At 51.1% G+C, this 21,757-nt stretch overlaps 13 protein-coding genes across 13 annotated transcripts; 7 read left to right on the top strand and 6 right to left on the bottom strand.

Moving 5' to 3' along the window:
• Window positions 1-283: 283 nt before the first annotated feature.
• Window positions 284-2,409, bottom strand: helA (putative DEAD box RNA helicase HelA; the record flags this gene model as incomplete). The annotated part of the gene is made up of 2 exons (XM_056973311.1): window positions 284-1,976; window positions 2,036-2,409. 2 exons carry the CDS (start codon window positions 2,407-2,409, stop codon window positions 284-286), a joined length of 2,067 nt encoding a protein of 688 aa, XP_056838428.1.
• A 154-nt stretch (window positions 2,410-2,563) lies between these two features.
• N7510_001383 (Winged helix-turn-helix transcription repressor DNA-binding) lies at window positions 2,564-4,036 on the bottom strand (the record flags this gene model as incomplete). The annotated part of the gene is made up of 5 exons (XM_056973310.1): window positions 2,564-2,874; window positions 2,931-3,388; window positions 3,446-3,569; window positions 3,619-3,745; window positions 3,803-4,036. The coding sequence occupies 5 exons, from the start codon at window positions 4,034-4,036 to the stop codon at window positions 2,564-2,566; spliced, it is 1,254 nt and encodes a 417-aa protein (XP_056838427.1).
• A 152-nt stretch (window positions 4,037-4,188) lies between these two features.
• On the bottom strand, window positions 4,189-4,416 carry N7510_001382 (uncharacterized protein; the record flags this gene model as incomplete). The annotated part of the gene is made up of 1 exon (XM_056973309.1): window positions 4,189-4,416. One exon carries the CDS (start codon window positions 4,414-4,416, stop codon window positions 4,189-4,191), a length of 228 nt encoding a protein of 75 aa, XP_056838426.1.
• A 922-nt stretch (window positions 4,417-5,338) lies between these two features.
• Window positions 5,339-6,765, top strand: N7510_001381 (uncharacterized protein; the record flags this gene model as incomplete). Its single annotated transcript, XM_056973308.1, has 6 exons — window positions 5,339-5,509; window positions 5,575-5,971; window positions 6,023-6,140; window positions 6,191-6,258; window positions 6,315-6,345; window positions 6,399-6,765. 6 exons carry the CDS (start codon window positions 5,339-5,341, stop codon window positions 6,763-6,765), a joined length of 1,152 nt encoding a protein of 383 aa, XP_056838425.1.
• A 390-nt stretch (window positions 6,766-7,155) lies between these two features.
• On the top strand, window positions 7,156-8,340 carry N7510_001380 (NAD(P)/FAD-dependent oxidoreductase; the record flags this gene model as incomplete). Its single annotated transcript, XM_056973307.1, has 1 exon — window positions 7,156-8,340. The coding sequence occupies one exon, from the start codon at window positions 7,156-7,158 to the stop codon at window positions 8,338-8,340; it is 1,185 nt and encodes a 394-aa protein (XP_056838424.1).
• Window positions 8,341-9,592: 1,252 nt separating this feature from the next.
• N7510_001379 (uncharacterized protein) lies at window positions 9,593-10,090 on the top strand (the record flags this gene model as incomplete). The annotated part of the gene is made up of 1 exon (XM_056973306.1): window positions 9,593-10,090. The coding sequence occupies one exon, from the start codon at window positions 9,593-9,595 to the stop codon at window positions 10,088-10,090; it is 498 nt and encodes a 165-aa protein (XP_056838423.1).
• Window positions 10,091-10,987: 897 nt separating this feature from the next.
• Window positions 10,988-12,034, top strand: N7510_001378 (uncharacterized protein; the record flags this gene model as incomplete). Its single annotated transcript, XM_056973305.1, has 1 exon — window positions 10,988-12,034. The coding sequence occupies one exon, from the start codon at window positions 10,988-10,990 to the stop codon at window positions 12,032-12,034; it is 1,047 nt and encodes a 348-aa protein (XP_056838422.1).
• A 353-nt stretch (window positions 12,035-12,387) lies between these two features.
• Window positions 12,388-12,810, top strand: N7510_001377 (uncharacterized protein; the record flags this gene model as incomplete). Its single annotated transcript, XM_056973304.1, has 1 exon — window positions 12,388-12,810. One exon carries the CDS (start codon window positions 12,388-12,390, stop codon window positions 12,808-12,810), a length of 423 nt encoding a protein of 140 aa, XP_056838421.1.
• Window positions 12,811-12,863: 53 nt separating this feature from the next.
• On the top strand, window positions 12,864-14,546 carry N7510_001376 (uncharacterized protein; the record flags this gene model as incomplete). The annotated part of the gene is made up of 2 exons (XM_056973303.1): window positions 12,864-12,915; window positions 13,909-14,546. The coding sequence occupies 2 exons, from the start codon at window positions 12,864-12,866 to the stop codon at window positions 14,544-14,546; spliced, it is 690 nt and encodes a 229-aa protein (XP_056838420.1).
• A 765-nt stretch (window positions 14,547-15,311) lies between these two features.
• Window positions 15,312-16,346, top strand: N7510_001375 (MDR family NADP-dependent oxidoreductase; the record flags this gene model as incomplete). The annotated part of the gene is made up of 1 exon (XM_056973302.1): window positions 15,312-16,346. The coding sequence occupies one exon, from the start codon at window positions 15,312-15,314 to the stop codon at window positions 16,344-16,346; it is 1,035 nt and encodes a 344-aa protein (XP_056838419.1).
• A 396-nt stretch (window positions 16,347-16,742) lies between these two features.
• On the bottom strand, window positions 16,743-18,180 carry N7510_001374 (Zn-dependent exopeptidase; the record flags this gene model as incomplete). Its single annotated transcript, XM_056973301.1, has 2 exons — window positions 16,743-17,431; window positions 17,481-18,180. The coding sequence occupies 2 exons, from the start codon at window positions 18,178-18,180 to the stop codon at window positions 16,743-16,745; spliced, it is 1,389 nt and encodes a 462-aa protein (XP_056838418.1).
• Window positions 18,181-18,854: 674 nt separating this feature from the next.
• Window positions 18,855-21,318, bottom strand: N7510_001373 (uncharacterized protein; the record flags this gene model as incomplete). The annotated part of the gene is made up of 5 exons (XM_056973300.1): window positions 18,855-19,443; window positions 19,523-19,641; window positions 19,706-20,280; window positions 20,346-20,375; window positions 20,436-21,318. The coding sequence occupies 5 exons, from the start codon at window positions 21,316-21,318 to the stop codon at window positions 18,855-18,857; spliced, it is 2,196 nt and encodes a 731-aa protein (XP_056838417.1).
• Window positions 21,319-21,389: 71 nt separating this feature from the next.
• N7510_001372 (uncharacterized protein) lies at window positions 21,390-21,599 on the bottom strand (the record flags this gene model as incomplete). Its single annotated transcript, XM_056973299.1, has 1 exon — window positions 21,390-21,599. The coding sequence occupies one exon, from the start codon at window positions 21,597-21,599 to the stop codon at window positions 21,390-21,392; it is 210 nt and encodes a 69-aa protein (XP_056838416.1).
• Window positions 21,600-21,757: the final 158 nt, after the last annotated feature.

Raw genomic sequence — 21,757 nt, 5'->3', positions numbered from 1 at the left:
CTAGAGTTTAGATGGAAAGAGAGGACCAAGAAAGTAGACAGATTCGAAAGTGTGAGAATGTTGAGATTGGTCAGACAAATTTTATATACCGTACATGAATAGAAGGATATGGCCTCTTGTTTATCCGCGCCCAAAGATCAAGTAATACAAACAAGTCAACAGAAATAGTGGTAGTACAAGGATCGAAACGATCAAGAAAAGACACTAACGCCACCCAATGCAAGCAAGGATGGCCGATTCGCAATCTTCCTCATGTCCTCGTCTCCTAGGGGAGGGGAGACGATTAGTACCGACGGCCGTAGGAAGAAGGCTTCCGGGAATCCCTGCGCCTATCGCCAGAATCTCCAAAATTGGATCGAGACGATGATCGTCCAAAATCGGATGACCGCCCGAAGCCGGATGGTCGCCCAAAGCTGGATGGTCGCCCAAAGCTGGATGGTCGCCCAAAGCCAGATCTGCGGTCCATGGCGCCAAATGCATCATCATCGGAGTCGCGATCGCGTCCGCGACGAGACTCATTCACCTTGAGGAGATCGGGCATACGTTTGAAGCCTAGCTGCTGGACAAATTTAGGGGACACGCCCGGCGCTTCGGGCAGACTCCAGCCGATGGTGGCGGTGTCGTTCACGATCTGCACCAGCTTGCGCTTGTTGTGGACAGAGCTCTTCAGGTTACTCATCAGAGGCTGGAAAGCATCTTCTCGCTGTCTGGCGGGAATATTTGTCATGGCTTGCTGGATCTGCTTGATAGTCTCGATTGTCTCTTCCGGAGTTGTCTCGTCGGGTCTCGCGGCGAGATCTTCTCCGGCTTCTTCGGACGCCGTCTTCACGAATGGGGTCATACGCGCAGACGCTGCGGGGATAGAGGTTGAGTCGTTGGTGAGGGGGAGGTCGCCCAGGATGTCCTGGAAATAGCCGTACTGGGCGTCGTGGAGGAAAAGCCAGCCTTCACCGGTCTTGCCGGCACGCGCTGTGCGGCCGAGTCGGTGAACATATGTCTCTCGGGTTTGGGGGATGCCAATCTGGATAACGTGGGTGACCTCCGGGAAGTCCATGCCACGGGCTGACACGTCCGACGAAAAGAGGATGGCCTCTGGCGAACGACGGAAGTCTTCGGCATTCCTGGTCCGTTCTCTCTGGCTGAGGCGCGAGTGTAGTTCAAGAAGATTCATGCGACCTAGAGGAGAATGGGAGCGTCTGCGAGGGTCGGAGAGATTATTGAAGGCCTCGGCTGCGATGCGGACCTCGGCGGTGGAGTTGAAGTAAACGATAGCCTTGAAGGGACGCAGGGAAGGGTCATCTCGTTGCTTGGCCTTGTAGTTCTTGGCCATTTCCAGAATGGCGGGCAGGGCGTTTTCATATCCTCTCAGAACAACGCTCTTCTGCGGGACACTGAGGTGCGTTGGCACCTCATCCTCGCGAATGGTTTTGACAAAGTTGAAGCCCGGCTTCAACGTGCGTCGCACCATAGTCATAACTTCTCGAGGAACAGTGGCCGAGAACATGAGCGTTTGGCGATTCACGTCCTGCGCGGACGGAAGCATGCGCTGAATTTCCATGATGTCGGGCGCAAATCCGTCGTCCAGGAGCCGATCGGCCTCGTCCAGAATCAAAGTGTTCAACTTGGGAACCTCGACTCCATTCCTTGGATCCGAAAGGATATCCTTCAGACGACCGGGGGTGCCAATAAGCAGGTGGCAGCCCTCCTCTTGGATCCTTCGCAGGCCGGAGGCCTTGTGACTGCCACCTACTGCGGTCCGCACTTGCAGACGAGTGCCCGCGGCAAGCTTCTTCGCCTCGACCGCAATCTGTTCCGCGAGTTCTCGGGTAGGAGAGATGATCAGGGCGCGGGTGTCCGTGGGGTCGCAGTATCGCCCGCGCTGATCCTGGCGGAGGCTGGGATCGTTCAGGATATTCTGCATGGCAGGAACGAGGAAAGCGAGTGTTTTGCCGGTTCCCGTTTTGGCTTGAGCCAGGCTGGACAAATCCCGAGAAAAGTTAGCAATGGTCTCTCACAGCCAAGTCAATGAACTTACACATCGCCGCCTCCCAAAACCTCATGTAAAGTCTGGCTCTGAACAGGGGTCATCGTCGTCAATCCCATCCGTCTACTGTCGGTGATATTCCGAATAATGGCCGGGTCGACGAGTCCTTGTCTCTCCAAATCGCGAAACTCGGTGATGATCTCTGTTTGCGCAGAGTCATCCTCAATCTCATGCGCCTCTGCAGCCGCAGCCTTCAAAGCAGGAAATGAAGCGTGAAACGAGCGCGCAGCGGCCGGGAACGTTGGCGCGGAGAGAGGCTGCCATTTCAACAGTTGCGAGCTCCAGCGCGTAGACGCGGATAGTGAGCGCGGCGCAGAGGCTCGCAGGACGTTGGAGACGCCGAATCGACGAACAGCACCCAGCATTCTCAAGATGCTGATCGGGTGTCGATAAAAAAAGAAGAAGAAAAGGATGGGTGAAGGCGAATACCGACGGCAAAAGCCAGGGGAAAAAACGAAAAAAATAATAGGACTGATCACCTGACTGTCTATCTTATCAACGGAGTTTATCTTATCTAAGCTACGCCAATTCGCACTCGATCAGGCTCTCAACGCCCTTCTGCGCCGTCCAGATTTTCACAATTCGGAGCCCTGCAGACTCCAGCAGCGCATGCCATTGGCGCTCACTGCGCTCAGAAGCCCCCAAAATCATCATGATCCAGTCCAGGCTCGTCGTCTCCCAGTACGGACCCGTGTCGGGAATGACATTCTCGTTGATCAGCACTTTGCTGTATCCCGGCCGCATAGCCGCGGTGATGTGTGTCAGAATCTTGCGGCAAAGCTCATCAGGCCAGTCGTGGAGAACTGAGTGCATGTAGTATGCACGCGCACCTGGCAGGACTATTGTCAGTACTGGTTTGTTCAAGCTGGAAGTTCTATGTCTGTACCTTTGACAGGCTGCTCCGTGAAAAAGTCGTGCGCCGTCACCTCAATGGACGGATGCAGATCTTTGACCGACGACACGACCTCGGGCAGGTCCTGCAGAACGAGTCGACCAGGAGCATTGGGCCACTTGCGCCGAAAGTCGGACAGGTCATGTCCAAAACTGCCGCCCATGTCGACCAGCAATGCATCTTGGTCGCCGATCGCGGTTCCATCGACCAGTTGCTCCTGGACCGGGTAAAAGCCGGGGTCCATCCATCGCATCCGACCCTGGGCATACACTGACATGTGGTTGTTAAACTGTTTGGCAGTGTCCGGCTCCTCCTGCACATGTTGGAAAAAGCCCTTGTCGGTGTCGTATCCCAGCTGGAAGGCAGTATCGGTGGGGTTGGTGGGATTGCGATACCCGTTCTTTTTCAAGAATTCCGGGAGAGCGAGGATGCCCCTGGTGAAACGACCAGTCCTGGCAGCAGTTGTGAGCGAGTCTGCTGCCGGATATACTAGCAGATTGGTGCCTTACATGAGTGGAAAAGCATCGTTGTATCGCTCAATGGCCAGCACCCGTGAGAATCCACTGGGAGAGTATTCATCGGCGCCGGTCTCCTCAACCGCTCCCATGGCAGCAAGATGCTTCATGATACGAGCTGATTGCCAGTTAGAGGATATGGATAGCTCAAAGTACAAGCAACTCACCGAGCAGGACCGGATCGGCGCTCGTAGACTCTGCGAGTTCCTTAACTGTCTTTGGCTTGTCATCCTTAGACAGAACATTAAAGAGACCCAGGTCGACGCCGGTGTGGATCGCTGCGTAGGTCGTAGACTAATTGAGAAGATTGTCAATCCGAATTGTCTCCGCCAAATCTTAACAAAAACATACCTCTGACCAGCAGTGTCTCAGAATCGCTTCGCGTGGTGTCTCCAACGCATAAGTCAGCGCTCGAGAGGCTTCGAGCAAGTTGAACCGGGCTTGGGGGTCATTGCCCAATTCATTGCCGTAAGAGGCAATCTGCTGAAGCAAATCCGCGATCTTCTGGGGGGAATTGGGGGAGACGGCAAGCTTTTCCACGTCAATTGTTTGACCGTTGGTCACTGTGCCGTTGGATTGTGTCATGATTCTGGAACTAAATGCAATGCAGCCTCTATGGCGGGTTGTAGATGGTTGTATCGGTTTGGAGGACAAACCCCGCGGGCTTGGAGATCGCCTAGCCTAACAATAGCCTGAGTGGAGGGGGCAGACTCGGGCGAATCCTCCCGTGCTAGCTATCAGTAGCCCTCCTCGTGCGCCTCGACTCGGAGCGTAAGACGGCATTTCACTATCGGCAGAAGCCCCCACCTGCGCTTGAACTTACTACTACGGTACAGTATGTCAGTAATGCCGCGTACCCAGCTGGTAGGGATGCAAATCCCTTCAAACGACCGAATCATGATCGAGCCGTGTTTGGGGCATTGCGCATCACTGAGCCGCCAGGGCGGACGCCGGGCCGCGAGCATCGTCTCCCAACGGCGAACCACCCTGAGACCTGACATGAAAGAGTATTGTGTCTTTACTGACCCACCGATTGTCCGACAAAGAAAAGAAAGGATTGTCATGGGTTTAAATTTAAGCGACGCGAATCCCTGTCAAGCCATCGTTTCACGACTGGACAGTGCCCACCTGTCCCCTACCCGCAGCTAAACCGATGGGAATGTGGCGCACACGGACTCTTCTTGACCGAAATTGATATACAGTCATTGCGATTGATCCCTTCCAATTGCTGCAGCTTTGGCAGGGAGCGGTTTGATCCGACAAGATTTACATCCTTCGTTCAATGCCCCACCGCAAGGCTGCAAGCTGGTGACGAACTATACTGTTCCAGGAATCGATCATCTCCTGCGACACCTGGCTAGGCCTGACGTGGGCACGGCACACCTAAGCCGATGGAGTTCACTTCCCAGGGGGCACAACCAATGCATTCAGCATAGTTATCGTGGCGGCCCCACAGCATCGGAAGGAACGGTTGATCGGGCGTGGACTAGCCATGTACAGTAAATAGTCTCTGTATGCCAGGTTCCATACCCTGCAAGATCTTATTAGCAATAATAACTGGTCCTTATGGGGGTAACTAACTAATACATCAATACATAATTCGTCATGAGACACTCCACATCCTACAATTGGGGGCTAAAGATTCGTATGTGGCCCGTAAACAACCTGGGAGGTATCGGTTATCATTAGTTACCCAGTAACGTTAGTTGGGTTTACCTATTATCCGGGATTTACGGCGCTCAGACTGATTAGCACTCCCGTGCCTAGGATATCCCTGTCGGTTCTTAAGTGTCGGTGGGTAGTGGCCTGTCACATTTTTCGATAGCAAGACGTTCTCTGTCCTCAGCGCCCGTGGTCCTTTCGACCTCCTACCAACTCCATGTCACCATGCCTCAGCTCACACCGGAATATGTGAGCCAGAGTAAAGGGCCCCAGATTTTGGGGACGTTCTGGGCATTCTTCATCGTGAGCCTCCTCATGGTTTCTGCGAGGCTGTACATTCGAGCGAGGATGTTGAGGAATACCGGACCAGATGACTACATTATTGTAGCGTCAATGGTGAGTAAAGTCTCGGAGGTTGGTTGATCTCTTACATAGCTAATACCCTCTGGTGGAAAAAACAGGTCCTACTGGCAGGATACACAACGGTCACAACCGTGAACGTCCACCTGGGCTACGGAACTCATGCCGCAGTAATCGAACAAAAAGGTGGCGAAGCCCTACTAGAGAACATCCTACTCATCAATTACATCGATTTCACATTGGGAATCATGTCTTTTACGACACCGAAACTCGCCATCGCCGCTCTGCTGAACCGCATCTTGAACCCGAGTAAATGGCAGCGCGTGATGCTTTGGTTCCTGACGGGGCTGGTCTTCGTGGCGTCGACTATCTGCATAATCGTCCTCTTCACCATGTGCAATCCTCCCAAGTCGCTATGGTTGATTTCGATGCAAGTCAACGAAGGCGCAACTTGTCGCCCGATTTCGATTCTTGTGGACTATGCCATCTTCACGGGGGGTATGTTGCCCAACATCGGATTTGCCAAATGAAAACTAATGTTGTGTCTAGCTGTATCCGCCTTCGTCGATCTATTCCTTGCCTTCTACCCGACGATTGTATTGATAAAGCTACAAATGACGCTGAAAAAGAAGTTGGCTCTGTGTGCGGCTTTGGGATTGGGTGCCGTGTAAGTTGGGATAATGGAACTTCTCGGATCATGCCCTGACTTTTCCTCAGTGCTTGTGCGATGGCCATCGTCAAGTGTTTGCAGTTGCCAGGCCTCGCCGATGAACAAGATCCGACGTGTAAGTCCCTACGCAGTGCAATCTATGAGTCCTGAATCCACCTAACATGACCCCAGATGGAACGGCCGACCTCGTTATCTGGACTGCGTAAGTCCAAGTCTCTCAATTACCCTATAGAACACCCGCTGATCCCCCCATAGAATCGAATCCAACATCATCATAATCGCTTCCTGCATCCCAACCCTCGGCCCCGTCTACGAAATGATCCGCGGCAAGCGCTCCTGGAGCTCCCACCAGCGGTACTACAAAAGCAGCAACCAGCTGCGCTCCTCGTCTGCAGACCACGGCGCAAGGAAGCCGAACTATGTCGTGCGCAAGCCCCATGACGACCTAATGACCACCAACATCGGCGAGACCAAGGACGGCAGCCAGGAGAGTATCCTGCGGTCGGAGGAGTTCCAGAACGGCGGCCATCCGCTGGCGGAGATTCGGCGCACGGATAATGTCACTGTAGAATATGAGCGGTCGCAGGAGGTGCAGAAGCCGCCTGCGTCGTGGTATCCTTAACGTTTGTGAGGGTTGGATTTGTTTACTTTCAAGGAGTGTATCATAGTGGGAACGCTGGTTGTTTCCGTCGCGGCTAATGTGAATGGATTATCATGTCCTGTCCTGTCAGGTCAGACCAGATCAAATCCAATCAACGACCGTCCCAAAAAGTCAATCCATGGACGGATCTCGGAAACGAGGGCCTGGCAGGGTAAGTCAGCGGCTCTCGGGCCAATTTCTAAGCAAGGGGCCCCGGTTTGTCATCGGATTATTTTTGCCGCGAAAATAAAGTTCACTTGGAGAATGGCTATATAGACCCGGGCCTACGCATAAAAATCTTAGTTACACACTGTCTTTTTGTATATGCATTGTGTTTCACAGTTCACCAGCACATACTGAATAATATCCACCATGGCTCCCGTCAACGTGGTCATCGTCGGAGGCTCATTCGCCGGCCTAAACATCGCCCACGCCTTGCTCAAGGATGTGCCCAATGTCAAGATAGTGCTGATCAACCCGTCGCCGAGCTGGTACTTCCCCATCGCCGCGCCAAGGATCTTAGCAAAGCCCACTGCCTTCCGCGCAGAGCAGTACTTGATTCCAATCAAGGACATCCTCGCCAAATATCCCTCCGACAAAGTGGAGTTTATCGCCGGGACAGCCACTGCCATCGACGCGACAGCCAAGACTGTCTCTGTGACGGAGACCGACAGCGAGAAAGCCAAGTCGGTGTCCTATGACTATCTCGTCATTGCATCCGGAAGCACAACCGATGCCACTACGGGGAGGATCACCGGCACGCCCTTGCCGTTCAAGCAGACCGGCCGCGATGACATGAAGCAGCTGATCGAGGCGTCGCAGCAGCTCATCCAGAACGCCAAGGAGATTGTCATTGCGGGCGCTGGGCCCATTGGGGTCGAGCTCGCAGGTGAGCTCGCCGAGGCGGCCGCGCAGAACGGCAAGGCCGGCGAGGTCTCCATCACACTGGTCTCGGCGACGGACCGCGTGCTCCCATCGCTGAAGACAGGCGGCAGCGCCGCTGCTAAGCAGCTGCTGGAGCAAAAGAAGATCAAAGTGATCACCTCGCGGCGGGTTACGGATGTGGAGGAGGCGACACCTAGCGACGGCACCAAGAAATCGTGGACTGTCTCCCTCGACAACGGGGACAAGCTGACCGCGGACCTGTACTTCCCCACGACGGGCGTGCTCCCCAACAATAGCTTCATCCCGGCGCCGTTCCTCGACAAGGACGGATGGGTGAAGGTCGACAAGGAGCTGCGCGTGCAAGGGGATGACAGCAAGGCTTCTTTGCCGATCTATGCGGCCGGCGACATCACCAACAACTGGCAGCGGTTTTCCTTCAAGGCTGTGGAACAGGCCGGCGTCGTGGCGACTAACCTCAAGGCTGATATCCTGGGCAAGGGTGGCCGGAAGGTCTACAACCAGGGCGATGCGGTCATGATGGTGGTGCCTGTGGGCGAGGCTGGAGGAACCGGCCAGATGTTCGGCATCACGCCGTGGAGCTTCATGGTGCGGATGATCAAGGGCAAGGATTTCTTTGTGCCCAAGGCGGCGTCTTTTGTTGGGGGGAAATGATGATCGAGATTAGGGAATAATGTCTATGATATCCAATTCTTATAATATTTTGTTACTATTGTTGATTGATGCCCAGAGTATGCTAGGTACGTACCTCTATTTCCTACTTTAGGGGCCGCCGCTTTAGTGATGGCGCTCAGAGTCAGGCTCCATGAGTAGATTTCTGTCCGGGCTCAGGCTCAGTGAGCTCTTAATAGAAATCGCGTGACAGATCTCTGATTACTCAGAGATTCCTCAGCGGGATCTACTGAGCATTTAGTCCATGTTCAGCGTATACCTAAAGGGGCAGTTAGTCCATTTAGGTTCCACCAGGTACGATTACCACTAGCCAGTCAGGTCAGTGATCCAGCCGGGCCGTCAGTTGGCTGACAGTAAGCTTAGCTGAGCCATGGGCTGTAGATCGTGGGCCAAATGGTACCGTGAGCCAAAGCCTTTGGGCCAATGATCGCAATAAAGGCTTGGGGGCTATGCGGAAGAGCCGTTGCTTGGGGGCGAGTGGTTCGGGCAATGAGGAATCTACGCCTGAATAGGAGAATCCTCGCAAAATAGGCGCTTGATTATGGCTGGTTCAGTCAAGCTGTTTAAGAAATCCGCCAGTAGAAAGCCAATCTCCCTTTTTATTTCGACTTGCAATATACCTCCAATTCTGATTTGGCGAACCTCGCCTCCTCTGTTGTTGATAGCACCATCCCCTTAAGGAGAGTGAGTATGTGTTTCAGATCTCGCATATCAGCTGGTAGTGGCTATGAGGCGTTCGCCCCCACACGTACTACCCAGCTAAACCAATCTGCCGAAAAGAAGCGAAACGAAGCTCTCTACGATGAAGATCTGTAACATGCGACTGCTATATGTAGTTAGCGCACGAGGCAGCTTTGTCAGCCGCGTTCCTGACAGTGGCTATGTTCAGATGTTTCAAGTTCGCCAAGGTTTCGGGCCAAAATACTATTATTCTCTCCAATAATCTTTTGCCGTTCTTCAGCTGAGATGGGCAGTGCGACGGAGGGTAAGGCTGGCATCACTTTTTAGGCAAGTGGATTCTCTTCTGAAAGAGTATGATCGGCAAGCCACCCGGGTTGATAGGAAAGGAAAGATCACTGCCAATATCTGTTCGCTTTTATGTAAAACTTTATATAGATGTTGACTTAAATACGAGTACCTGCTCTGCTTCTTGACATTTTCTCTCTCTCTTGTTTATTCCAGATCTTTCAATCGATACAACACCGGCAGTCATAGTCATACGGGCGCCGCAAAAATGCGGGTTCGAACATTTAGTGGGAGTATGAACTACTACTCAACCTTTATTTTTCTTGTGTTTTTTGGGATCGTGTTGAAAGTCCATGCCGGTCATGATAAGGCTATGTATGTCAAGCTTTCGGATGATCCTGTGTTTCATAACAGCTACGGGGCATGTGACGACCAAATTCTCAACGATAATTTTGACAACATGTGGAATGACGCTATTGCAATGGCCACAGCAGCAGTTCAGGCAATTGACCAGGTCCAAGGTACAAAAATGAATTGGCTCCCAACCTCCAAAAACCTCCGTATTGCCAGAGCACTCAAAACGATGTTTGGGATCGAAGTTGGTGGATTTCGTTCGATGTCCACCACTGCTGCCCAGAACATGGCCTTTGTCCGTGGTAAGTCCTCCAGACTCATCTTATCTTTTGTTTCTCATTATTTCATACTGACGACGCTCACTCTTATTAGCCACGTACCAAAGTATGATCGACTTTTCTTCCGAAGATAATTCTGCGGGAGACTACATATTTTACTGCGATGATACCCACGTTGAATTCACGACTACGACCCCTAGCGGGAAAGAGCTTGACAAAAGTAAGTGAAAGTTTCAAAGAGCTCAGTTCCATTCTAATACTAGCCTTACCGGCAGCAAAATGGCCGAACGGTGCCTTAAGAAGTCACGACTTTCCTACTGTTTACATGAACCCCCAGAACAAATGCAATCAGAAAACAGGTGCTTACACATTACGACGAGCAAATGCACATTATCCTGGAATGATTACATTCTGCCCTTCATCATGGACTGCTAGGGATGATTACAAACTTAAGCTATCCGATGTGAAAAACGACCAAGCTTCCATTGGAAAGGAAGTCGGCATTGAGTTGTACAAGTCTTTGCCAGGTTATCATCTGCACGAACTCAGCCATTTACTTAGTAGCAAGGACCCAAGTGAGTTTACGACCACATGAGGTCTATTGATAACTTAATGATTGACTGGCTATTATACAGTTGAGGATCAGCCACGTTTGGATGGCAAAAAAAAGCCGATAGCAGATACCAGAACGTACGGATTTTTTAACTGCGCGGATCTTGCTCTAAGGGGTGGTTCCGCTCTGGCAATCCGTAACGCGGACAATTACCATTATTTTGCTATTATGATGTACCTGGACCAGTGGGATTGGTATCAGGGCTTTTCTGAGAAACCAAACTCGTTTATGAAGCGCGACTTCAGGCAACGTCTAGTTTCTCCAAATGGTATGTCCGAAGACCCTGACTCGAACATGGAACAGAACGGCTGAAGCATTGTTTTTATTAGAAGACAATCAAGACATACATCCCCCCCATCATTCACATGACGGTGTCCACATCATAGAGGATGATGCACTGTCGGAGGGGATGCACTTGATGAATCGTGAGGATTTAGACCGCAAGCCGGGCAGGGGGGCGGATACTCGACAGTCGAAGACCACGCTGAGCTCAAGGTCTAGAATCCCCAGTACGACAAAGCCAAGTACTTCAATGGTCAGCACCAATCCGGCAAGCGTCCCAAAAACACCGCCTACAGCTAGCAGCACTCCACGTAAAGGGAGCACCACGCCGGTTATAATCATCGCTACAAATACGAATGGCCAAGTGGTTTCGGGGACTCCAACTACCATTTCCAGCTTTTCCGGTTTCAGCACCCAGTCACTCTCAAACCCATCATGGACAGGCAACACTGTCACAACGACATCCTCAGGTGGGGGCGGTCCGACCATAGTGCCGGTGATCATGACAGGAGCCGGTTTCATAGGAGTTTTGGGTCTAGGCCCTCTTTTAGGTCCTGTCGCTGGAGAAATATCCGATGCTGCGCTGCTAGAAGTCTTTGCTTTACCTGGACTGCTACCATTCGTGCTTGGCCCCGATGGAGTTCCAGAATCTCCATCGGAAGAGGAACAACCTGATCCCTCTCAAACAGCGAGTGAATCAACTAGCGAATCGACTAGCAGCACAACGTCGTCTCAGTCTACGTCGTCACCTCAGTCTACGTCGTCACCTCAGTCTACATCGTCACCCCAATCTACATCGTCACCGCAATCTACATCGTCACCTCACTCTACATCGTCACCTCAATCTACGTCTCGACCCTCGTCGTCCGCCACATCAATGCCTATTATCTCACTGGGTTTGGCTGATGTTGATGACCTTTATGACGTAGCGGCATCCGATTCGTTTGTGCAGTCTGAAATTGTCGCTCTCGTAGCTGCAGACATGCAAACATCAACAGGATCCGTTAGCATGCCAACCTCAACTAGCGGATCAGGGAAAAGCTCAAGATCGGCCTCGAGTACAACTACATCCAGTTCATCCACTTCGAAACCGACGTCTCTCCACACTCCTGTCCCAAACCCAGGAGGCACCAATATTGTGAGTCTCCTCACAAATGAGGCCATTGGACGGTACAATCACTAATAAACACAGAATGTGAATCAAGGCTGTGTCTCCATCAATAACAGTCCGCGTTGTGCGGGTGGCAGCCCTTACAGTGAGATATGACAACGCTAATTGACACACAGCAAGCTGACTATGTACTATAGATGTTGCATTCCAAGACTCCTTCAACTCAACAGCTACCATTTATGCCGAATTTGATGGCAGCGATGTAAATGATCAGGAGGTAACTCCTGGTTGTGAACTGTCTGCATCTTGGCCCAGTTCTTATGGTGACATATATTTTGGTGCTGATAATTGTCTTTACGATGCCAGTGGTATGTTCCGCCACCCTATATTGCAAGGATTGTTTTTCACATTTACACCTGCTCTTTATGAAAATATGCGGGACTAACATCACTGCCTATCTGCTGCTACTAGGGAACAATATTTTCGGTCAGTGTTGCAGTGAGGCCACCAGCACCCAGGTTGAAAACCCCTATTATGCACCTCCTCCACCGACCCCTAGCCAGACATCGGGTAACAATGATGGCTCATCGATCTGCCTTTCAATCAATGGTGGAACCTGTAAGGCTGCTGCCCAGCGATTCCAGGATGCCACCATCTATCATCAGTACACTTCGGCTGTGTGGCCCGACAGCACAGGAGCAGATATCGCCAATTCAATCTTCCCTGTCGTCGGGCCAGCCATTGAGGATTTCTTTGGGATTAATTATGGTTGCACTGTCATTTGGGAATGTGACAACAGCGATGCATATACGCAGGGAATGACAGGGGCGCAGATTAAGGACGCGTGAGTATTTCCCTACGTACTGTTAACTATCTAGAGGATGGGCTGTTGAAGCTAATCATGTTTTCCTTGCCAGGATTAAATATTTCTACGCTAATGACCACGCCAAGACGTGCGGAAGCACATACCTTAGTGACAATTGTCATATCACCATTAATGGCTGCAATAATTGCCGAGATGAAGGGGCTGATGATTCGCTGTGGAACCCTTTCATTGTTTACAATGGGACAAGTCCGGATGCAGGTGATGGATGTTGTTAATATGAGGCGCATTTATGTAGTTATATAAAGGTAGAGAGCATTCAATCGTGTTTGCAAATGAATCTACCCCAGAGCGGGGATTTAGGGCTGTAGGAAGTCAGTCATTGACAAAAAAAGGTATCAGCCCCAACTGTCTAGAGTTACATCGTCCCTGCAGCCACCATCCGGCCCTAGTCTGCTAGGGCTGTCGCGCGCCCAACGTGACCCCGGTCCTCGGCTAGTTCCTGCACTGGCTCTTTCTCCAGCAATTTTCATTCTAGTTGTTTCTTCTTTGCACATTTAGTTCGAACTTGGAAAAAAGCTTCGCGTCAATATCTACTTTTCTTGTTCGGCATAGCACGATGAGACAAGTTCTGCAGGTCCTGGCTTGTTGCCTTATTCACCCCCTAAGCGTCTCCGCGAAAGCAGATCCGAAATATAATGCATCTCTTCCATTCCGTCCAAGCAATGTGACAGGGTTAAGTGATATCTATCTTTGGGTTGGATCGTATGTCAAAGGTCATTCCCTACTTCGCCGTTACTTAATGCCTAGTACAGGTATTACAATGCCACGACGAAGATAGAGTTCACACCCGAGATCGGATCGACAACCAACACATCAGTATGCAAAAATCTTCAAGACCAAACGTTCACTATGGAGTTTCAATCTTTCCTCGCTATTACCGAAAGAGGTTCTTATAATGTGGGCTTAAACCCAGTGAATGCGCTTTTGACACTCTGGAACTCGGGCACAAATCTTTCATCGCTCTCAAACTCTAACACCCAGTTTCCATGGACCTCATCATCCCTTCGATGGTATCTCGAGTCTGCCCCGTAAGCCATACTCTACCCATGACTCAGTAAAGCTCTCTATCTAATTCCTTATAGCTGGGTAATCTATGCGAACCACACCACGACTGAAAGCGACTCGCCCTCCGATCATTCCGTCAATGATATCTTCAATTTAACCTTATCGTATGGCGTCAAGGAAGCTCCATACAATCTGACAGGCGCCATTAAGGACGCAGACGAAATGTTAGATACTTTCGATATGGATCTAAAACCCTGCAATACTTCCACTGAAAGCAGTCAAAATTACATATCGCTCATTGATCGCGACTGGTCTAATAATGCTGGTTGGAACTGGACGTATCCAGCAGTTGACCTACAATTTGACAGCCAAACAGCAAATTTCACTGTGAATGGATATGCCGCTGCTTTTCCGTATCGGGTTTCCTATACTGAAGGTGGCGAAAACAGACAAATAGGCCCGGATGAGGTACAGGGAAAGATTAAGGTTTCCTTCTTCGGGGTCATCGATCCCTACCACTCGGATACATTGGTCAACACCAGCACAACGCCTACTTGGCTCAGAACGGTGGGATTTGGAAACAATTCCATGAACATCGGCTACGATAGTGGGGCTCCTGGCTGGCCTCGTCCATTGTATTGGGAGGCCATTATTATCTGTTCCGTTATGTCCTTGGCTTTGATGTATTTCTAATTTCTCTACGAAAAACGTATACAGGTATGCATATCACTGAATTTCTCATCAACGAACACACTTGATTGGATTTCTTGTTGCTTTTATACGACAAAAACAAAACTCTTCCTTGGCAAAAACCATTTCTTGAAATACTATTCACTACTATTCGCACCTTGAACTATACGATCACCCCCACTTAATATGAACCATTGGCCGTATGTCAGATTTTAATTCTTCATCAGTGGTTAAGCACTGCTGATCCGATCGAAAGCCAGGCCGTTGATTCGCTTGACGTGCGCACCCCGCTAACTGCCGCAACAGGCATCAAGCTCCGTGCTTAACAATCAATCCTGACAGTACGGATTTCCTGCCTAGAAGAGCGTTGCGCCGTCGGCGCGGTAAGATATCAATTCCTCCGAGTTTCCACTACGTCAAAGTTGCGCGTTGCCACAGAGATCGCACCGACCCATGGATTCGCCATCGTTGTGCAGAGCTATTGAGCAGAGACTGAGCTTTATGCTACCGGGTGGACCAATCTCGTCCCTCTCGAGAAGCTTCTCCGGCCACCGACCCGCAATATGATTATTGCTTTATAATACAAACTGGGTTAGTTTCTTCATCCGAGGTTCTGCAGTTGCCCCGCCTGGAAATAACGTCCGCACACCCTACGGTACATTCTTGATTATAAAAGGTGCCGAGGTCGTGTTCCAGAAAACACTCCTTAATTCACACCTTTCGTCTCCTCTCCTCTTAAACACACTACACCACCCTAACACCTCCATCATGACTTCCAACAAAGCGTTCGTCTTCAAAAAAGTCCCTGAGGGCTACCCCGTCGCGGGGGAGCACCTCGTCACCGAGCCGGCCGCCTATGACGCCACCGTCGCCGCGCCCGCCGACGGCGTCGTGCTGCAGTCGCTGTACACCAGTCTCGACCCCTACATGCGTGGCCGCATGCGCGCGCCCGAAGTGAAGTCCTACTCGCCGCCCTTCACTCTCAACGAGCCGGTGACCAGTCGGAGCATCGCCAAGGTCGTGCGCTCGAACAATTCCAAGTTCCCCGAGGGTGAAGTCGTCATTGGATTCTTGCCCGTCCAGGAATACGTTGCGCTGCCTGGCGAGCAGCTTGGCACCATCAGCAAGCTGGAGAACCCGCTTGGCATCGAAGACATCCGTGTGTTCCTAGGTGCGCTCGGTATGCCCGGCCTGACGGCGTACTCATCGCTGTACGAAATTGGCAAGCCGAAGAAGGGCGAGACGATCTTTGTGTCTGCCGCCAGTGGAGCCGTGGGCGCCCTGGTCGGTCAATTGGCCAAGCACGAGGGTCTGCGCGTGGTTGGATCTGTGGGCTCCGACGAGAAGCTCGACTTTATCACCAAGGAGCTGGGCTTCGATGGCGGATTCAACTACAAGAAGGAAAAGCCTGCCGATGCTCTAGCGCGCCTTGCTCCCGAGGGAATCGACATCTACTACGAGAACGTCGGCGGCGAGCACCTCGAGGCCGCGCTGAATGCCATCAACAACTTCGGCCGTGTGGTTGTGTGCGGTATGATCTCGCAGTACAATTCGGCCCCATACCCGATCACGAATATCGCCAACGTTCTGACCAAGCGCCTGGATATGCGCGGGTTTATTGTCGGCGATGCCAACATGGGTCCCCTGTACGCTAAGGAGCATCAGGAGAAGGTGCAGAAGTGGATCAAGGATGGATCGTTCAAGGCTCTCACATATGAGACTGTGGGCATTGACAATGCTAGCGAGGCCTTGATTGGGCTCTTCTATGGCAAGAACTATGGCAAGGCTGTGCTGAAGTTCTAGTGATGAGGATATGATAGCTACTAAGCATGAATCTATATAGAACAGAAAGTAAAATCTGTTCATCTACTAGTGAATATGTTCCATCCTTCAGATAATGCCTAAACTAGTAGCGCTTGAGCCCATAGATCCAATTCTTGGCAGTGTTGAAGCTGAGTGATCAAACATGAGGGAGAAAAAGCAGAAAGACCATCTCCAACGCGTCACAGGTTTCTCCTAAAACAATTCAACTAGAAGGAATCTGGTAAAGCAAGGACGGCAGGGCTCTTCTTTCCATCTTTGCCAACTGCTCTCAGTCCAAAAACGACGTTGTCCCTGCTAATATCAAGGGTGACAGTGCTCGCCGTTCCAACATCTAGCGTGTGCGTCCACTATATTCGAATCAGCATCTGCACTATCTCATTTTAATGCAAAACTCACCTGCTGGCTCGACATAGAGCGCCAGACGACCTCAAAGTGATCGAGCAACGGATCCCTCGGCTCAGTGGTCCAGTTCAACTTAACGACGTTATCGAGTGAAGCGACGGGCGCCTGCTCGTCCGATGCGAGAAACCCATACAATGGCACATAAGTGAAGTTCTTGGGAAGGTCCGGGGCATTGGCCATACTGAGCATGCTAAGCATGTTGACCTTACCAACGCGCGCTGTGTAGTCAAAGTCCACAAACTCAATGTTGTCACCATACACAACGCCGTCTTCCTCGCGCGGGTCCTGGTGCTGGTGAAAGAAATTCTCGTTCGACTCCGTGAAGCGCACGGCGGGGAAGCCGACCTCCAGGAAGGGCTCGTGGTCGCCGCCGCGGTCGAAGCGGTCGGTTTTGTAGAGGATGGCCACTTCCATGTCGGTCGTGTGTGCTGCACCAGCGTTGACTTCTTGAATGAAACGGGCCATGTTGCGCGACGGCGTGTCATCCTGGTAACCGGTGGAAATGATCTCGTCGATGGTGGCTTCCGGGAGATCCAGAATATCGGTGCCGCCGGAATAGATGCGGACTGTGTGCTGGTTCAGCTTGTTGAAAGGCGCATTGGAGCCAGTGCCGACAATATCGTTGTTGAATGAGGCCTCGACATTGACCGAAGCATTCTTTACTATTCTACGTTAACCACCAGTCCAGTCGGGTGGGGGCGAACTACTTACATGTATTTGCGAGGAAGGTGGATCCGTACAGGCCCTGTTCTTCTCCAGCAACGGCCGCGATGATGATGCTCGAGGCCGGTTTGTTCTTGGCCATCGAGAGGCCAAGAATGCGCACCATCTCCAGAGCAATCGATACGGCGCTCGCATTGTCATCCGCTCCTGGAGCATCGTTCTCATAATCACTGCCGTTGATCCTCCTCGAGTCGTAATGACCCGTGTAGACGATAGTGCGGTTGGGGTCGATGGCGCCTTTGATCTCAGCCTGGACGTTGCAAACGTCGACGCCAATGGGAAGTCCCTCTTCTGGCTCAGCGGGCTGGAAGTAGCATGGCATTGAGACTTTGATCAGGCCATTCGCGGGCTTAGCATACTCCTGCATCTGTTTCAGTAGCCAATTGCGGGCTGCACCGATACCTCGAGTTGGGCTTGTCGTCGTCGACGCTGTGTGCCGCGTACCGAAGTTAACGAGCGTCGTGATCGTATGCTCGATACGGGCAGGGTCAATCTGAGAGATTAGTGACAGAATCTCTGGGTCAGTTGTCTGCGGGACGAGCGGCACTCCGACGCTGGCTGGCGGCCAGGTCCCAGCACCCCAGTTCGCATAGCCATTGCTGGCAAATGTGGCAGGTGGAGGGAAAGAAAGCTCGCTAGCGAGGGCTGTAGCTGTACTTAGTAAGAGGAGAAGCGCTTGCGACACCATGATTCTAGAGAGGGAAAGGTGTTCAGGAGTATAGGTGGTGGTTTCAGCGCTCTAAATGGAGGCGATCTCCCATGCTTCAAAACGTCTGTAGCCTGCACATTTATACTCGTGTAACTCCGCTGCCTGTTTCTATGTAGCAATCTCAGCAGCGCCTCGGACGGCTTAAGCCGCCATTATCGAGAGGGGAACAAGAGTGTATCGGGTTGAGGATTATCGGGGTTCCGAAAAAGGAAGGTGCTAATGGCTAAGCATGCCGCCAAACAGGGGGCCGGAGCTTAGCGCTGAGTCCTGGCTGGGTATACACCTATGAAGTACCGAGTACGTATCGTTCCATTTCATTCCCCCTCATTCTGCTGCGTCCATAAAGACCTTATTTCGGTCATTTAGTGTTTCAAGCGCACTTTGCGTTCCTGGAAGGGCTAAGCTTGTTTTTGAGAGTTCAGCTAGCTGACAAAACGTTCCCATACCTAGTGTGCTAGACTTAAAGAAAAGACATTGCAGGAATTTCCCCAAGTTGAACCAAATTTGAGGGATCAGATAGATTTTATTCAGAACTATAACTTGATGTAGATGAATAATCATGCTTGTAGATGTAATACAGTGATGTAAAGCATCTTTAGCGGATACTACTGTCACAAACAGGAAATTGACCTGACATTTCATAAACATGGCTGTCATCCTTGCGCAAGCGACACGGTAAATTTTTGCCCTTCCTTTGCCGGCAGCAGTACAAACCCGCCAGTCCCCTCGTTGTCCACCGTGATCTTGGTAGCATTGGTGGCTCCAATTGGCGAGCTACCGAAGGTGACATATGCTTGATTGCCTACCTTCGATGTAATAATAGCTTTAGTTAGCTCCCCAACGCTCGACCAGGCTATATCGATCTCAAAGCCGCCACGAGCCACAAGTCCTGAAACGGAACCCCCTCCTCCAATTGCGGCCCAGGCAGATGGAAGCGTGGGAAGAAGTCGAATCAGGTGGATTTTATTTTCATCACCTGTCTGGGCTGCGACGAGCTTGCCTTCCTTATCCGTTGACACTGTCTCGTGGCTCTGGAGGAAAGCTTCGACCATGCCAGCGGGGCCCCCGAAAGTCCCATCAACCTGGAAGGGCGCTGGAGGACCAGTGGCCAGAAAAGAAGTCCCAGTGGTGTAGTTTGCCAGTTGTTGAGCAAAGTTCGAGTATACTAGATCCGGAAGAAAAGCTCGGGCGGAGAGAGCTATGGACCAAGCGCGAGACCAGGCGGTAGAACCGCCACCATTGCTGTCCAAAGTAATATCAATTAGTCAATGTCGATATATATTAAGAAATTGAGATTGGCTGAAAATTGATCTGGACATACTCTAGGCGACGGTGAATGCTCGAAATTGCCCAGTTGAAAGTGGTCTGATTTGAAGCAGTAACTTGTGAGCCTGGGTACATGCCCCAGAGCATGGACCAGTGTCGATGGCCAGGATCAGTCTGCCAAGGTTGTGATTAACATCTAGATACTTAATACCCTTCCATTCATAAGGAGGAGACAAACCTCATTATAGTCATGAATCCATTCAGCAATGCCGCCGTACTGATTCTCGCGCAACGGGGGCAATTTGCTTCTTAGAGCCGTCACCTTGTCTGCCAGCTCTTGATCATTTATGCCAAGCTCTCTCTGAGCATCTAGCAATCCACCCAATAGTTCCCACAGCAGCGAGTTATCAATGGTTGATCCGTACGTAATTGCAACCTGCTCTGTGGAGCCGGGAATGTAGTAGAGATTCTCCGGGGAGAGCGTGGGGTTGGTGACCATATATTGTCCATAAGGAGTCAAAAAATCGAGAGCAAAGAGAGCCGCACCTCGGAGAAGGTTATAGTTCGACTTGAGGGTTGATTTGTCTCCGGTAAATCGATAATGTTCAATGAGATGAGTGATCAGCCATGTTGCTCCCATAGGCCAGCAGGTTGAAGAGAGGTAATTATCCTGTGGTGCCGAGTCTCCCCACAAGTCAGTATTGTGGTGAGTGACGATCCCTGAAGCGTGATACATCTTCTGTGCGACGACACTGCCTTGCTTGCCAATTTCGTTCAGGAGGTCATTGAGCGGTGTCGTCAGATCAGCTAGGTCTTTATTTTTTTTTTCCATCAGCGCAAAGAACCGAGAACAAATCTCAGAAAATAAATATACTTACTGGTTGTCAAGCTCGGCCAGTAGTTCATTTCTATATCCAGTTAGGCTCCGGTTCACTCTGAGAGGGGAGCGATTTGAGAAGATATCTGACCCAAGTTAATATTGATTGTATACTTGGAACCCCACTCGGGATCCATGTCTTGATTCCATATGCCTTGCAGATTAGGAGGAAGACTTCCTTCCCGCGAGGTTGCGATCAATGTGTATCGCCCAAACTGGAAATATAACGCCGCCAACTCGGGATCAAACATCGTGTTATTGATTGCAGCCATCCTTTGGGGAGTGCTCATTGCTTTCTGGGCTGCTGTTGAGTTTCCAAGATTGAGTGAGACCCTTGACATATATTTCTGGTGATCGGCAACATGAGTCTCGCGAATTGAACTGTAGCTCTTTCCAGCAGCCTTCGTAAGGACAGAAAGCACTGCATTTTGAGGATTAGGCTGACGGAATGTTGTCCAGGCAGTGAAATATATGGTTGCTTCGTCTGCTCCGGAACAAAAGACATAATCTCCAAGGGTATAGACTGATCCTCCAGAGCTTACCACGCGAGCGCCAGCTGACCAGTCAATGCCAGTCACGCCGTCAGAGCCGCCACCAACAAGGATGGTGTTATTGTCAAGGGGTTCACTATAGGCTTCAAACCTATTGAGGGAGGCACCACGATCCAGATGAATCGTAAAGCCAACAGAACCAGGCTGGCTTGCTGTAATATGTATAGCGATGACATCGTCCGGGTTGCTTGCGATATACTCTCGAGTGTACTCGACGTCGTCACTCATGTAATACATGCCAGCGGTGGCTTCCTCAATATCAAGCCACCTTTCGTAACCAGTGACGGTTTCGGTATGGTCCATGGCAAGGGTCAGGTAACCCATGTCCGGGTAATGTTGCGTGGAAACGGGAGTGCCCTGATAACCATAACCCGCTATGGTAGTAGCATCCTGCAAGAAGCCTTCCGTGAGCAAAGTTTGCATATGCTTGACGGTTTTATATCCGTCTGGATTGACCCGATGTAGCAAGCGTCCGGACCAGAATGAGTCCTCGTTCACTTGGATGGCCTCTGAAGACGCGCTCCCCCTACCATGGCTCCAACACGGCCATTGCCAATAGGGTAATTATCACCGTAGCTGGATGCTGCCGAATTGTCCCAGATTCTATTTGGGTTAGATGCAGAGTCTGGTGGTATTGCCTCGGTCAGGGAAAGCAGGAGCAGCGAGTACCACACAGTGGCCTGCCGAATCAATTGAACTGGCATAACTGCTCTTGCAAATTAATCACCTAGCTGAGGAAGGACGTTGCAGGAGCGAAATTTCCGTATCTTGACCCTCTTAAATCATAAGCTTGAGGGGTCCCCCCGCACTGCAGATTTACCGGAACTGTCGACCATATAGCTTGGTTCAATATTCGGATAAT

Source organism: Penicillium lagena (assembly GCF_028827675.1).
Source record: "Penicillium lagena strain IBT 129212 chromosome Unknown utg000001l_segment0_segment0, whole genome shotgun sequence".
Taxonomy (NCBI): Eukaryota; Fungi; Ascomycota; class Eurotiomycetes; order Eurotiales; family Aspergillaceae; genus Penicillium; species Penicillium lagena.
This window is presented reverse-complemented; position numbering and strand designations above follow the sequence as displayed.